Source organism: Leucoraja erinacea, chromosome 20 (genome assembly GCF_028641065.1).
Source record: "Leucoraja erinacea ecotype New England chromosome 20, Leri_hhj_1, whole genome shotgun sequence".
In the NCBI taxonomy this organism is placed as follows: Eukaryota; Metazoa; Chordata; class Chondrichthyes; order Rajiformes; family Rajidae; genus Leucoraja; species Leucoraja erinaceus.
The window spans coordinates 19352523-19369542 of record NC_073396.1 but is presented as its reverse complement, the minus strand read 5'-3'; the positions used below and the strand labels follow the sequence as shown (position 1 = coordinate 19369542).

At 46.6% G+C, this 17020-nt stretch overlaps 1 protein-coding gene across 3 annotated transcripts in view; it reads right to left on the bottom strand.

Annotated features, from left to right (window-relative positions):
* Positions 1–1934: 1934 nt before the first annotated feature.
* The window catches only part of xpo6 (exportin 6), an 86725-nt gene continuing 71639 nt past the window's right edge, over positions 1935–17020 (bottom strand). For all 3 annotated transcript variants that reach the window (XM_055651502.1, XM_055651501.1, XM_055651500.1), the window contains 3 exons: positions 16074–16172; positions 12950–13180; positions 1935–5239 (listed from right to left, as the gene is read on the bottom strand). In XM_055651502.1, coding sequence (XP_055507477.1) covers positions 5138–5239; positions 12950–13180; positions 16074–16172 — 432 coding nt within the window. In that variant the 3' untranslated portion in view covers positions 1935–5137. The remainder of the gene's footprint in view (positions 5240–12949; positions 13181–16073; positions 16173–17020) is intronic.

Here is a 17020-nt window from a genome sequence, read left to right as displayed (position 1 = left end):
CTCCTGTGCTGTAGTTTCTATTGCTTGATGATAAATGTAGAGAACAGCAGGAAGTCTCCACTTTAAAAAATTCAAGAGAAAGGTAGAATTTTTTTGTTGGGAAAATATTCTACGAAGTCCATGTTACAATAGGATCTAGATCAGTTGGAAGATGGGCCAAGGGATGGCAAATGCAATGTAATTCTGACAAGCGTGAGGTGTTGCACTTTGTCAAACCAGGGCAGAACGTAACACTGGTATATGGTAGACTGGAGAGTGTTGCAGAACAGAGCTCTGAGTGTACAGGTGTACGTTTCCATGAAAGTGGCCAGTCTGGTAGACAGGGTGAAGGCAGAGTTTGGCACAATTGCCTTAATTAAGAAGGGCATTGAGTACAAGAGTTGGGACATCATGATGCAGCTGTACAAGTCATTGGTGAGACCTCACTTGAAATTGTGCAAGACATCCTAGTCATCAAGCTATGGTCTGAAGAAGGGTTTCGGCCCGAAACGTTACCTATTTCCTTCGCTCCATAGATGCTGTTGCACCCGCTGAGTTTCTCCAGCATTTTTGTGTACCGGAAGCGTGTCATTGTTGGAAAGGGTGCAGATTTACCAGGATGTTACCTGACCTTGAATTATAGGGAGAGGTTGGATAGGCTGGGACTTTTTATTTGTGTGGGAGGCTGGGGAGTGACTTTGGGCCATACAAGATTATGAGCATGGATAAATGAACACTCAATCTTTTTCCCCAGGGTAGATAATTGTAAAACTGAATATTTAAGAGGCACCTCAGGGGCAACTTCACTCAGAGGGTATTCCTGCGAGGTGCCAGAGTAAGCAGTGGAAGTGGTAGCAAAACTTACTTTTAAAAGAGATTTGAACAGCTATATGGATAGGAACAGTTTAAGGGCTATGTGCTAAATAAATGCAGATGAGAATGGCAACTTGGTCAACATGGACAAAGTGGGCCAAAGGGCCTGTTTCTGTGCCGTACAGCTCAGTGACTATAACTGGATTGAGATGAAGATCAAACACAATTGAAACTCAAGAACCTACATGGATTTAGAGCAAAGGAACCAGCGGGGAGGTATTTTTCATTGTGCTCTGCATTCGCCTGTCTGTGGAAGCAGAGCAATTAACTCTAAACATGTGAAAAGGACAAACCTGCAGGACAATAAGGACTGATGCGAGAAGTATTAGCACAGCAGCACTGGCACCTCAGTCTGTAGTACCTCTTCTAGAGCATGACTTTGCAGCCGGCATTCAGATTCAGATTCAATTTAATTGTCATTGTCAGTACAGAGACAACGAAATGCATTTAGCATCTCCCTTGAAGAGCGACATAGCAAACGATTTGAATTAAAAAAAAATAAAATAAGTGTGGGGCTGGGGGAGGGGGGGGGGGGGGTGGGGGGGGGGGGGGGGGGGGGGGGGGGGGGGGGGGGGGGGGGGGGGGGGGGGGGGGGGGGGGGGGGGGGGGGGGGGGGGGGGGGGGGGGGGGGGGGGTGATTGGCAGTCACCGAGGTACGTTGTTGACTATAAGGACTGATGCGAGAAGTATTAGCACAGCAGCACTGGCACCTCAGTCTGTAGTACCTCTTCTAGAGCATCTCGAACTGCATCTCGAAGTTCGGTGGGACGGGGAGTGAAGACTGGGTGAGCTGCTCACTTCTTGTAAAGCACAGAATTCAAAACCCCCGAGTGAGTCCAGATTCACCCCGAGGAACCGTATTCCTCACATTAAACAAATCTCTTGCATCTCAGGAAGAATCTCTTGCATCTCATAATCCCCAGTTTCATAATCCCCAGATGGCTGCTCACTAATACTACTGCACAGGGATTTTGTACAGAATTCTTCCTCAGTTCCTTGACCCCCATTAACTCCCAAATGCCTGAGGCCAAACATGCACTTGGATCATTATTTATTTAAAAGTCATATCTACACAATTTAAAAAAAAATGCAGTTATAAAAGAGTTGAATTCTGCAGTGGAATGTCACAGAATCAAAATGGGTTCAACACCAAGAGTAAAACCAGTGTGTAGATTTAATACACTTTTCATTGCAAGTGTTCAGGCACAATACAGAGTCTCATATTTACATCCAGAAACACTGACACAGCCTTGGTGAAAGCTGGAACCTGTTTATAATCACATCAATGTACACTTGTACAAAGTATTACCATAATCCTAAAAAAATAAACAAGAGTCCACTTTATACATGGTGCAAGTTGGTCTTACACCGATAACCATGAAGGTGGGTGTCCTCGGTACACATTGTAAACAGAACATCAAATTTCGACACACAACCGGCCAGCCACGGTGTTCAAGGGTGGGACCAGTGCTGCCAGCTGTGGTACCAATCTCATTTACCTTGTACGCTGCAAGGAATTCCCTTTTGTGTACAAGTGCCCGATAGAAATACCACAGCGCAGTTCAAATCACATTGCAGGTGAAGCATTCTTTGATGGGGAAGGGGAGCAGCAGGGAGAAGGCTCCATACACGAGGTGACCATCACTGACCTGGAACGATGAGGGCCAGTGGGCCATGGGCTGCGGGGGCTCGGGCTTTGGGCTCTGAGGGAAGCATAACATCGTCACAAGGTGAACTCCAACAGCAGTGACAACACCAGAGCCCAGGGCAATGGGTGAGCAACACCTTCCACTCAAACGCTCAGCCAGGTTCAGACGCTGTGCAGTGGTAGAACTCGCTACCCTCAGCACAGAGCCTCACAGAGCAGGGACACGGCACAGGTGGTCTGGCCCTGTAGCCTGGGGAAGAACAAAGCAGATCCCAGCGATGGGCGGAATGGGGAGATTGTATCCTTCAATACAAGGCACAGCATGGCGCCCTGACCCCAACACAAGACACAGGAGCTGACTGGGCTTACAGGAGCTTTGGCAACAGCCCTAACCCGGGAGGCCAGGTCCACCCATTGTGGTAGTGAACCAATCTAAAGATATCCACATATTCCACAGCAGAGAGGGGTGTGATCCAAGTCCAATGGGCAGGAAACTATTGACAGGTGGCCAGCTGCAGAGTACCACTGGTTCCTGTACAACAAGCAGCAAAATGTAAAGGAACCTTCTCTTAAAACAAAGCCTGGGGCTCAAAGCAAAGGTTAAAATATAAATGGAAGACAGGTTCTGCATAGCCCTGGACCAACATACACAGCCCAGAGATCATGTCTGGATATTAGAGCCGATCAGGAACCCACAAACGGCAGCGGTTTCAGGTGAGTCAGAGACAGTGTGTAGTGTGTCGCACCCAGACCGGACCTGCTGGGTGTGCAAGTCAGCACAAGCCATTGTTTCCGTTCCCTGGAATCAGGGAGAGGAGAGAGCACAGGATCCAAATAAGCCAATAACCAGTGTCTACGCACAAGGCTGAATTGTCCAGAGTCTGACAACAGGCCTCTGCTTTGCTTCTGTTTGCACTTCAGGTGCAGCCAACTCAGGGAAGGCAGGTTGCTGCAGGGGACCACGTACTGGGCTTCCATCAGGGATCTGGAGCAGTTCATTGATTTGGATGGTATCTTGTCCCCATTTAATTCCACTACATAATCAGAGTCCAATTTTTTTTAATGCAATTGAAGTCACTAGCAGCTTTTTAAATGAAATGTTGAGAAATTTGGCCTCACGAGGCAAACATAATGGGTTTAAAAAGAAGGGAAAAAAAAGCAACTGCGAAAAATGCAGTGTTTTGTGGCTGAGAACTGATGTGATGACAGGTCGTGGCGGAGTTTTGCGCTTAATGAGGAATGGTGTACCACAGCGAAGGAGCCGTTTCATTTCTACGATCCCTGGAACAGGCTTCAATTCCCACTGAGCTGAGGAAAACCGACAATCAGCTGGGCAGCTCAGCTTTAGAGCGATGACTGCGGAAGACCAAAGAGGACTGAGAACTGGGCTCAACATTAATTCATTTAACAAAAGCCCCTTTCCAGAGACCCGGAATTTTTGTACCTAGAAATTTAAGGGTGGGACAATTGCTTCTTTAGGGGAGGAAAGGTTGAATGTTCAAGTAGAGTGGAGGCTTGCCCACCTATGTAATACATTCAGCCTGAGCGGCCTCACTTTAACACTATAGCTGGCAATGCAGGGGTAGCTGGCAGGTGTGAGCAAGGGGTCATCAGCCCTCACTGGCCTGCCCGCTTGCGGCTCAGGGTTGCTGGGGGATCCCTGCTGCTGATCTGCTCCTCTCTGCTGCTCCAGAACCAATCCAGAACCATCTCGGCGCCACACAGGTGCAGTCTGATCCCCATCTCTTCCACCCCAACCCCAGGTCAAAGCAGCCCAGAGGCCGCTGTGCCTTGGCCCACATCTCTCCAGCGCTGGGTGGGCAGCAGCTTCAGACACGTGGGGTTGAGACTTCTGGAGGCGAGGCAGCCTGTGGCTCAGGAACAGGATGGCAGAGAGCCAGTGATCAGGTTTCCTATCAGAACATAGCGGATGGAGTTCAGGCATCCGTACCGAATGTAGAACCATCAATCAAGGCCAAGTCCTGAATATTTAAACCAAAAACTTGGCAACAAGCTTCAAACATTTGCTTCTTTCATTCTCTCTTCTACCCGATTCAGTTACATCTGACAGAGCTTCAGTAAATCAGACACAGGGACCAACAGGATCAAATTCTGTAGGGAAGGGATCACAGGAGAAATTATGCAAAGGTAAGTGGAAGTCTAATGAAAACAATAAAATAAATTTACCCAACTTAAAATCTTCATTAAAAAAATCCAGCATATATTTGGAGAGGGTGATTGATGGACCTGAACACAATTTCAACACAAACTCTTCACCGATCGTGTGCCAATAGTATCACGTTGGAATGATATGACCAAGAATGGAGAGTCCTCTGCCTACACAGAGCAGAAATGTTCAAGGCAATTCAGACGAGGAAACAAAGTGCTGACCACGGCACACTCCCTGGTCAATGCAATGAAACAGCTGAGAGGAGCACATCAACGCAAAGGTGCAAACGACAGATGTCTATTCAGTGCATGATTGATCTGCATCATGTCAATCTACTGAATGCGACTAACATCTTCCTGCAGGACAAAGACACAAAGTGCTGCAGCAGTGTATTGGATGGGTGCAGCCAGCACCGTGCTCTGGGCAGCCTGGCGACAGGACAAGAGAGAAGGCTTCAGTCGTGGAGGCTATAGTTTGATCGTCCCCGGAGGTAAACTGCCATTACAGAGCCTGTAGTATCGAAGGTCATTGACAAGTCTGTGAACACTCTGTGTAAACGAAGGCAAATCCTAGTGCCGGTGGGGGGGGGAAAGAGAGAAAAAGAGAGATTATTATCATCTTCTACAACTAATTGTTTATCAGAATGCAACTTATTTGACAGAATATAGGCGGAATAAAGCAGACTTTCATTTCTGTCAGCAGCTGAAACACTTCCTTAGAGTAATACTGCAGCCCTTCAGCCCAATGTGTCCATGCCGACCAAGACGCCACATCTAAACTAGTCCCATAAGCTAGTCCTACCTGCCCACATTCCTCTAAGCCTTTCCAATTTCATGTACCTGTCCAAGTCTCTTAAATGTTGTTATAGTACCTGCCTCAACTACCTCTTCTGGCAGCTCATTCCATATACCCATCACCTTGTGTGGAAAAGCTACCCACAGGTGCTTATTAAATATTTCCCTTCTCTCCTGAAACCCATGTCCTCTGCTTCTTGATTTCCCTACCCTGGGTACGACTTATTGGTCATTTTCATTGTCACACAAACGTCACCCTGGTGTCAGCAGAGCGACTTTCTAACATTGTACAGTGGGGAACCTTTCCATCCAAACCAACACAGCAAAGGATTCATTGTCGCATTTTGCAAGAAGTCCACTGATGAATCCACATGGTCTGACGGGCCAGGGTGGTGTTACCTCAGCAAGCACAGCCGCCCCAGCTCTCCCAAGGGTCGTTAGTTCCTCACCTCAACTAACTGCATGGAAAGTTAGAGATATTAAATTACTTGAGCCAAAGACATGAAGTAACAATTTAGAAGTAGCAGCAATGGAACAGGGACGAGGATGCCAAGTGAATCAAAAGAAAACTTAGTTAAAGTGCAGTACAGATTAAAGACATATGATAAGAAAATGAATATTTGGCCACGAGCCTGGAAGTACTGATACAAAGCTGGGTGCAGTGTAGTCGTGACCTGCTCAAGAAGGGACAGGGACCATGGGGAATACAGAGCTGTTACATGCCATTACTAGAGATGGGAGCAGATTCAGAGCAATGGCTGTTTCAACGAGAGCCCCCACCCCCCAGCGGCACAAAAGGTGGCCGGGCAAGGAGTGGGATTTTGTGTCCAAGGAAAGCGAAGGTTGGAGGCACACAGCAGCCTGGGGCTTGCCTGGATCGACACATTAAAAAAAAAAAATAGAGCACTGACTGGACTTTGAAAATGGCATCAAAACCTGGTGCCTCTTGCATGCGGGCTCAGTGGACTATCTCCGCACACTGTGCGTTTGCACACGTGACAATAAAAGCACCATTGAACCAGTGCAGTTGAGACAAACAAGTGGGGGCCTGATAGAGATCATGATTCAGTGGTATCAGAAGTAGCAAGATTGTAATCGCAGGGTGCACGATAAAGATGCATTTAAGTTTTTTACCTAAATGGTATGGTTAGAATTTCAAATTCTCTGCCACAAGACATTCTCAACTCCACGTACAAAAATATTAATTCCCTAGCTTGAATGAGGAATATTGAGAGGGCACGAGTTCATGAGAAAAACAATGTAGTGCAAGGCTATGGAAAGCCAAGTTGCCTAAAGCAAAATCATTCAACTTGACAGAGCTTGATCATTGGATTTCGTTAAGTTGTCTGCTGGTAAATATTGGCCAGGACATTGTGGAGACAGTTCTCTACTAAAGTGGTGACAAAGAGCCTTGGGTTAAACATTCTTCATGAGAGACTGCTCTTCCCTCACTTTCGGCATTGGCTATAGGCAAGGTCTCTAGACCCAGACTTGGACCCGTGACTCAGAAGAAATGGAGAGCGCAAGTCACAGCTGTGATTTACACCCCGCAGCCCATTGGACTGGAATGTGATGCCTTTGGTGAATGAGGGGGAGTGAGAAAGCCCACCAAGCAGGCCAGGGAGTGGCACAATGCGCACTCTGGCTGCTGCAACTCGCCTTTTGGTAACTATTTGGTAAGTTTCAATGAGGTCCTCCACCCCTCATCCTTCTAAACTCCAGCGAGTAGAGGTCCAGCGTTGTCAAACACTTACCATATGTTAACTCACTCATGGGATTATTTTAATTAACCTCGTCTCAGCCGTCTCCAGCACCAGCACATCCTTCCTCAGATATGGGGCTCAAAATCCCTCATAATACTCCAAATGTGGTCTGACCAGCACTTTATAAAGCCTCAACATTACATCCTTGAGCCTCAGCATTACATCCCAGCTGTCAGTATTAAGGGAGTTTGGTGCCCACAAGGGTCAGAAAAACTGCAGGAAGACCGACTGAATGGAGTGGACAGAGGACCAGCATAGAGGACCAGTGTGCATCTTGGTTTCAGCAGTCCATGGCTTTGCCATCCACTGCACCATCCATAGGGATGCCGAGAGCGTTCAGATGGACAGCTGCTAAGTGGTGGCATTTCCTTCAGAGTGAAACCATCACGGCTTCAAGTCTCAGTGTGAAGACCTCAGCCCAGTCAACAACTAGCTCACCATGCTGAACAATAGAAGAACATTAAAGCATCACCCTGAAGTACAAGACCTTGAGGTTAACACTGCAAATGGACTCTTATATGCCTGTGGGCTCCAGCCCATTGACATTCACTGAGATCACACCTGCTGACTGAAACTTCACCCTGTAAACTTCCAACCCTTCCTCAAAGACCAACCACACCTTGCCAAATATATTCAAACTCTGTGTTTCCACCATCCTTTCAGGAAGAAAGGTCCAAAGATGGGGCCCGCCGGGAAAAAATGTCCTCATTTGTCTTTAATGGGTAAATCATAAACCGGTTACAGAATTGCTGTTGGCTATTCTGCCCATCTTCTCCATGCCAGCTATCTCGATGTACTCTATCGTTTCACCCCAGTCCCTTCCAGATAGATAGCAAACTTTTCCTTCAATGGCCACACTGAAAGCAACTTCTACCACATCTCCAGAACACACATCCCAGGCTCCAACCAACATCACAGGCCTGTTCCTATGTTGCATTGCTCAATGTCTACAGAAAATATTTTACTCATGTTCCTCTTAATTCTCTCAGGCTTTCTATCCATTTTGTGCAGTCCTCTCATCGTTTATATACCAGCAGAATGTCCCCTCACCTCCCCTTTTAAGAAACCAGGACTGGCCTCTCAAAAGATAGACACAAAATGGTGGAGTAACTCAGGCAGCATCTCAGGAGAGAAGGAATGGGTGACGTTTTGGGTCGAGACCCTTCTTCAGACTTCTCTCCAACATGTCCAACCGACCACTCCAACATGCCCTAGTAATTGTTGTCACTTATTCCAAGGAACAATTCTCCGAAATCTTTCCTCAACCCTCTTATCAGGCTTCTGAACAGTCCTTCCATAAGCTAAGGTACCGTATAATGTGAAAAGAAAGAGATTAGTTAAAACAAATGTGGTCCCTTGCAGTCAGAAACAGGTGAGTTGATCATGGGGAACAAGGATATGGCAGACCAATTGAATAACTACTTTGGTTCCGTCTTCACTAAGGAAGACATAAATAATTTGCCGGAAATAGCAGGGGACCGCGGGTCAAAGGAGTTGGAGGAATTGAGTGAAATCCAGATTAGCCGGGAAGTGGTGTTGGGTAAATTGAATGGATTAAAGGCCGATAAATCTCCAGGGCCAGATAGGCTGCATCCCAGAGTACTTAAGGAAGTAGCTCCAGAAATAGTGGATGCATTAGTAATAATCTTTCAAAACTCTTTAGATTCTGGAGTAGTTCCTGAAGATTGGCGGGTAGCAAACGTAACCCCACTTTTTAAGAAGGGAGGGAGAGAGAAAATGGGGAATTACAGACCAGTTAGTCTAACATCGGTAGTGGGGAAACTGCTAGAGTCAGTTATTAAAGATGGGATAGCAGCACATTTGGAAAGTGGTGAAATCATTGGACAAAGTCAGCATGGGTTTACGAAAGGTAAATCTTGTCTGACGAATCTTATAGAATTTTTCGAGGATGTAACTAGTAGCGTGGATAGGGGGGAGAACCAGTGGATGTGGTGTATCTGGACTTCCAGAAGGCTTTCGACAAGGTCCCACATAAGAGATTAGTATACAAACTTAAACGCACAAGGCATTGGGGGTTCAGTATTGATGTGGATAGAGAACTGGCTGGCAAACAGGAAGCAAAGAGTAGGAGTAAACGGGTCCTTTTCACAATGGCAGGCAGTGACTAGTGGGGTACCGCAAGGCTCAGTGCTGGGATCCCAGCTATTTACAATATATATTAATGATCTGGATGAGGGAATTGAAGGCAATATCTCCAGGTTTGCGGATGACACTAAGCTGGGGGGCAGTGTTAGCTGTGAGGAGGATGCTAGGAGACTGCAAGGTGACTTGGATAGGCTGGGTGAGTGGGCAAATGTTTGGCAGATGCAGTATAATGTGGATAAATGTGAGGCTATCCATTTTGGTGGCAAAAACGGGAAAGCAGACTATTATCTAAATGGTGGCCGATTGGGAAAGGGGGAGATGCAGTGAGACCTGGGTGTCATGGTACACCAGTCATTGAAGGTAGGCATGCAGCAGGCAGTAAAGAAAGCGAATGGTATGTTAGCTTTCATTGCAAAAGGATTTGAGTATAGGAGCAGCGAGGTTCTACTGCAGTTGTACAGGGTCTTGGTGAGACCACACCTGGAGTATTGCGTACAGTTTTGGTCAGCTAATCTGAGGAAAGACATTCTTGCCATCGAGGGAGTACAGAGAAGGTTCACCAGACTGATTCCTGGGGTGTCAGGACTGTCTTATGAAGAAAGACTGGATAGACTTGGTTTATACTCTCTAGAATTTAGGAGATTGAGAGGGGATCTTATAGAAACTTACAAAATTCTTAAGGGGTTGGACAGGCTAGATGCAGGAAGATTGTTCCCGATGTTAGGGAAGTCCAGGACAAGGGGTCACAGCTTAAGGATAAGGGGGAAATCCTTTAAAACGGAGATGAGAAGAACTTTTTTTCACACAGAGAGTGGTGAATCTCTGGAACTCTCTGCCACAGAGGGTAGTTGAGGCCAGTTCATTGGCTATATTTAAGAGGGAGTTAGATGTGGCCCTTGTGGTTAAGGGGATCAGGAGAGAAGGCAGGTACGGGATACTGAGTTGGATGATCAGCCATGATCATATTGAATGGCGGTGCAGGCTCGAAGGGCCGAATGGCCTACTCCTGCACCTAATTTCTATGTTTCTATAATTCACACCTACCCCATTGCAGACATTAGACGTTGTTCATGGAGATGGTGTGCCACATTGCTGCGAACTATATTCTGCACTCTGTATCTTCCCCTTTGCTCTAGCCATTGTTTTGAGTTTGATTTGATTGTGTTTATGTATGGTATTTCTGATCTGTTTGGATAGCATGCATGACAAAGCTTTTCTCTGTACCTCGGTACATGTGACAATAAACCTAAAATCCCTTCCCCAATGCCTTCACATCGTTACTAGAATGAGCCCCACACTCTACCAGAGGCCGAGCCTGTGCTCCCCCAGATGTGCTCTCCGCTTAACTTACTTTCTCATTGAGCTCCGTGCCATTAGTAAACTTTACTGCACTTGTTCCCTCCATCTAGATCAGGGGCCTCCAAACTTTTCAGCATGAGGGCCACATTATATATTTGGCACATTTTTGCGGGCCTTAGTAAAAAATAAAGAAATGTCACACACACACACACTCACTGACACACACACACTCTCACTGACACACACACTCTCGCATGTGGACTCCCACATACCGAAACAGACTCATAGACCCGCACACACACACGCTCACTGTATCTCTCTCACACACGGACTGTGATCACCCCTCAGGCATATTAACAAAGACCCACGCACAAGAACAAAGACCCACGCATCGGGCGCACACACACACACACAGCCAGAGAGACCGAGAGAGAGTGAAAGTGAGAGAAGGAGCGCGGGGGAGGATTCCCCTGGCCGCACCCCTGGAGACCCGGTCAAACGGTCCAGGTCAGCGTGGTACCCGGAGCAGGAGCTGTTCACGGATCACCTTCATGGGGGGGGGGGGGGGGGGGGGGGGGGGGGGGGGGGAAAGACCGCTACACATCGACCCGGGCCGACTCTGCCGCCAACTAGCTCCCCCCCCTCCCTCCACCCCACTCCCTACCCAACACTACCATCCCGCACAACTTGCCTTTGCAACACAGGAGCAGTGGCACTGTGACACAGCGGAAGAGTCGCTGCCTCACAGCGCCAGAGCCCCAGGTCCCATCCTGACTACGGGTTGTATCTGTACGGAGTTTGTACCTGCGTGGGCTTTTCCGGGTGCGTTGGTTTCCTCCCACATACCATATTTGCAGGTTAATAGAATTTGTCCCGAGTGTGTGTAGGACAGTGCTGTAATAAGGGCATCGCTTCGAAGGGCCGAAGGGCCTGTTTCCACACTGTATCTCTAAAGCTGCGCCACCACAGAACCCGCTAAATAGCCCGCTGCACGGAACGCGTTAAGAGCTTGCTGCAGGCCGGAAAACATCTCGTTGCGGGCCGGATGTGGCTCGTGGGCCATAGTTTGGAGACCCCTGATCTGGGTCATTGCTATCAAGAATAAATGCCAAGCCCCCAGAATGGATCCCCTTGGCACACCACTGAGTAAGGTTTGCCAACCTGACAAAGACCCAGTTATCATGCTTTCAGTTAACCAGTTGCCCTGAAAGTGGCCACACAAGTAGATAGAGTGGTAAGCAAGGCATATGGTATGCTTGCCTTCATTGGTCAGCGCATTGAATATACGAGTCGGGAAGCCACAATGCAGCATTATATGACTTTAGTTTGGCCACATTTGGAATATTGTGTCCAGTTCCAGGTACCACATAACAGGATGGGTGTGGAGGCTTTGGAGAGGGTGAAGAGGTTTAACAGAGTGTTGCCTGGATTAGAGGGAATTAGTTATTATGAGAGGTTGGATACATTTGGACCTGATAGAAGTATATAAAATGATGAGATGCACAGATAGGGGAACCTTTTTCCCCCAGGATGGAAAAGTCATAGCTTTAAGGTGAGACGGACAAAATTTAAAGGAAATGTGCGGGGTATTTTTTTTAACACAGAGTGGTGGGGACCTGGAACATAGTTCCAGTGGTGGTGGAGACAAATTCAATCATGGCATTTATGAGCCTTTTATATATGCACATGGGTATAGACCACGTGCAGGTAGAGGAGGTTAGTTTCACCTGGCATCATGTTTGCCATGGACATTGTGGGCAAAAGGACCTGTTCTCATATCCTACGCTAACCTATCACCTATCTATTCTAATATTGCCTGCAACCCTATGAATCATCGTGTAGTAACTAGTTGTTGAAAATCCAAATACACTACATCCTCTGGGTTCTTTCTTAACTCCTCTAGCAGTTACATTTCTCTTCCTCAATTAATGCCACTCTGGCCAATCACATAATGTTTAAACATTGTGTTATCACTTGGCTAACAATGAATTTCTGTCTTTTCCTGATAACCAACGTCAGAATCTTGAAAAGCAACTTGTTTGAGCTTGTCACACACCATCCCCAGTCAAACACTGCACAGCCTTCAGAGGAGATGCATCTTCTTCCTTGTTTCAGAGGAAGTGTACGTGAATCATTTTTCTCAGATATCACTTTCCATGGAGGATTCACAGCCACTAAACAGTACACACCATAATATTGCACTGACTAAGCACTATGTCATGGTTAAGCATTCCCTATTTCAGTGGTGACAAGACTTGCAGCAACATTTGACATTCCAGCGCCTTTGTGCGATTCCATAGGCACTCCAAGAACTAACCCTGTCCATTTTGAAGTTTCTTCCGAGCACTGTTCTCTGATTGGAGTCAACACCATCACAGTTGGCCAGGAAGTGGGGTAAAAAGGCAGCGTAGAAGCTGCTGAAGTCCACAGAGGCCATGTTGTACACAGCAATGCCAATCTCCTCCTGCAACAGGTCGTGAGACTTGTGCACCAGCACTTGCAGCAGCACGTTGACGAATTGAAAGAGCATGGTTGTCCGGAAGATTTTCTGGCAGGGAAACAAAAAAGAACAAACAGTGAGCATGAGGTAAAGTATCTTCAGAGTCTGAAAGCCTGGCCTTGATGAAGACCAACAAGGCCCTGCCCTAGTCACAGCAAGCAGACTGGGACAGTACCACAGAGGTTTGCAGGTACTGGAACCATGAGCAAAACACAAAGTGGTGGAGGGACTCAGTGAGTCGGGCAGACGAGTACCACTTGCACAGCAGGATTCACCACTCGTTGCACACTGCAGTTTAAATAATCTGCACTTGCTAATGAACATCACTGCCCTTCAGGCAGGTGGGCGCCACAAGGGCACAGTGGGTAGAGCTGCTGCCTCACAGCGCCAGACATCCACGTTCAATCCCAACCCCAGGTGCTGTCTGTGTGGAGTTTGCACAATCTCCGTGGCCCCCAGGCGTTTCCACCGGGTGCTAAGACATTGGAAATTTGTAGGTTAATTGACTCCTGTAAATTGTCCCTATTGTGTACGGAGTGGATGAGAAAGTTGGGTAACACAGAATTAGTATGAATGGGTGATCGATGGTCAGCACAGACTCGATGGGCCGAAGGGCCTGTTTCCATGCTGTATCTCTAAATTAAAGTAAATCACTGATTTTGCATATGAATGCAGCAAAGTCCTTGAAACTGTTAACACCTCCACTCTGCTGGACCCTTACACTGCTGAAGCAGTGAATTGACCAGGAACATCATCGACAATTCCTGTCACTCCACAGATGCTGCTCGACCCGCTGAGTTCCACTACTTGTTTGCTACCCCAGATTCCAGCATCTGCAGTCCCTTTTGTCTCTCAACTGTTTATATTCTTTCTATAAATTACTAGGCAGTCAATGTTATTTTTGGAACCAAACAGCCGTGAGCAGGCTGCTGCAGCGGCTGCACTCTAAAACGGATCACAGCGGAAAGGGCTTTCAGTTGTTACATAAATATAAAAGGATGTCTTCCTGACACCCTCCAACATTGCAGTCATTAAATACTACAAATATAGTTCCTTGTTGTCTGCAAGAAGTAAGCAATAGAAGGAACACAACATTATACTGGCAATTATAAGGTTACTGCTTGCAAGAGTCTTAGAGATTTACAGCAAAGAAACAGGGCCTTTGGCCCACCATGCTGATCATGCCCACCTATACTAACCTCACTTGCCTGCATTACTTTCACATTTCCCTGTAACCCCGTTGTCTCGATGCCTCTGACATACTGTCACTCTTCCTGGCTCCACCACCTCATTTCAGACATCAAATAGTGTGTGAAAAATGTACCTCTCAGATCCCCTTTTAAACCTCTTCCCTCATCTTAAACCCGCACCCTCCAATGTATCTATCTGCATAGAGTCCCGACTTGAAATGTCGTCCATTTTATTTCTAACCCCCTCCACCCCACAGATGCTGCCTGACCTGCTGAGTTACTCGCTGTCATTTTTTTGCTCATGATTCCAGCACCTGCAATCTCTCACCAGGCCTGTCTAATTTTATATATCTCCCTCGTGTCACTTCTTTGCATTCCTTTTCCCCTGGGGAAAAAAGATCCAGTCTTTCCCGTTTCACTGTATAACTTAAGGTCTCCATTCCATGCAACATGCTTCTGAATCTTCCCTGTACACTATCTTAATCACATCATTCCTATAATGTAGCAAAGAGACTGCACACGATACTCCACACGTGTGGCCTGACCAACTGCAACATGTCCCAACTCCTGCGCTCAATTAATATCATGACCCTGACCATTTGTGCTGCTGCTTTCAGGAACCCCTGTGGTCTCTCTGCTTAACCATGTTCCCCAGGGTCCTGTGCATGAGCTCAGTAGCTTGACACACACAGAGGCCAGGATTAGATAGCAACTACAGCCAAGTTATTTATTTCAATGGGTTCTATTGGTCATCTTGAAGTAAATCTTTTAATCCAGTTATATCTAAAGTGGTTTTGCATTTACATTCACATTCTACGTCACAGACTTAACCGACTTATTCTCAAACTCCACATACACAATTATATTACGATCACACTTCAGGTATTTTACTCAAACTTGCTACTTGCTTGATTCAAGGGTATTTACATGGAGATCCAGTACGTGTCATCTGCTCTCCCCCCACTTTGAGTAATCTATATTTAGCACTCTAGCCGGGTTTATAAATAATCTGCATCCCTCTGTAATTTGGTTTTGCATTTATAGGCAAAGTATACATTTGGGCAGAGCTCATGACATATTCCTTTGCATGCCACAAGAATTTTCGGAGTTTCAACTGCTATAAACTGTCGCAGACTTGCGGCATTTCAAGCTGAAGCTGGAAGGGTTGCAGAGAAGATTTACGAGGGTATTGCCAGAACTCGAGGGCCTGAGCTGTAGGAAGAGGTCGGGCAGGCTGGGATTTTATTCCTTGGAGCGCAGGAAGCTGAGGGGTGATCTTATGGAAGTGTATAAGATCACGAGGGGAATAGTTAGGGTGAATGTACAGTCTTTAAACCCAGATCAGGGGAATCAAGAACCATAGGTTTATGATGAGAGGGGAAAGATTTAATAGGGCAACATTTACACACACACGTGGGCATATGGAACGATATCTAGAGGAGGTGGTTGCGGCATGTACAATAACAAAAATTGAAAGGCATTTGGACAGGTTCATGGATAGGAAAGGTTTAGAGGGATATGGTTCAAACGCAGGCAGGTAGGACCAGCGTAGGTTGGGCACTGGCCAGCATGGGCGTTGAGCTGAAGGGTCTGTTTCCATGCTGTATTACCCAATGACTCTATAGGGCTGTGCACAGTTCACCTTCCGTCTGGGAGGTGCGGCAACTGCGCCAGGAGGATGAGGGGCAAAATGTCAGAGTGAGGAGACCCGTCCTAAATGACTGCACATAGTACAGCTGAGCAGCACTTACCTTGTGGTACAGCTTGTGTTTGGTGTTAAGTGTCTCCAGGTAAAACAGGTTCTGTTTAAAGATCTGAATATCGGGCTGCAGAAAGGACTGTCCGAAGGCCTGGCAAAAGAACAGGAAGCATTAGGGTGCTGAATGGCAGGCTTCATCACCGGCTGCTCATGATACAATCACAGCACTCTTGGCTGTTTCAGCACCAGCGTGCAGCCGAGGGCATCAGTGAACCCTCTGGAGTAAGGCCACGTGCATGATGCTAACACCACTTCACTGCAATTAACACATGCAGAGATGGAGGCAACCTATGGTCATATTGTCAGCAAGCAGTTGCACTGTGCAAAGAATGGGCATTCACACAGACCCAATCTTCCAGACTTTTCCAGAAAACATCTTATAGCCAAGTACTTGCTGAAAACTGGGCAAGGTCGAGGTTTCAAGGTCTGTTTATTGTCACATGTACCAATTAAGGTACAGCATCATTGGCATATAGAAATCTCAGCAGTCAACTTGCTCATATCATGATTCAGAAGATGGTTTTGTTGAACAAATCAACAAATTATTCAACTGAGATTTAACTGGATAAATAGTTTGCGACATAATAACAGAAAATATCAGATATGCGGAGTGGGTACTTTATAGATGCAATTATTTCACATTGACAGTGAAGCAAGGTATTCATTGCACCTGCACCTCGCCCTACTTGGGTGTATGACAATGAACGACGATGCAAGATCATGAATATTTCTAGCATGCTGGTATTTCAGATTTCAGTTTTTTGCCACAGTTTGCCATATTGATTAAGGATTAAATGTTCACAAGTGAATTCACCTGAACAGAAGTACAGGATCTTTGCAATTCTCCATAACCTGGTACTAATTAAGTTAACTGGTTAGTTAGGGAGAGCAATCTTGGGACAACGGACAAACTACCAAGGACCACAGCCAGTAACCCCT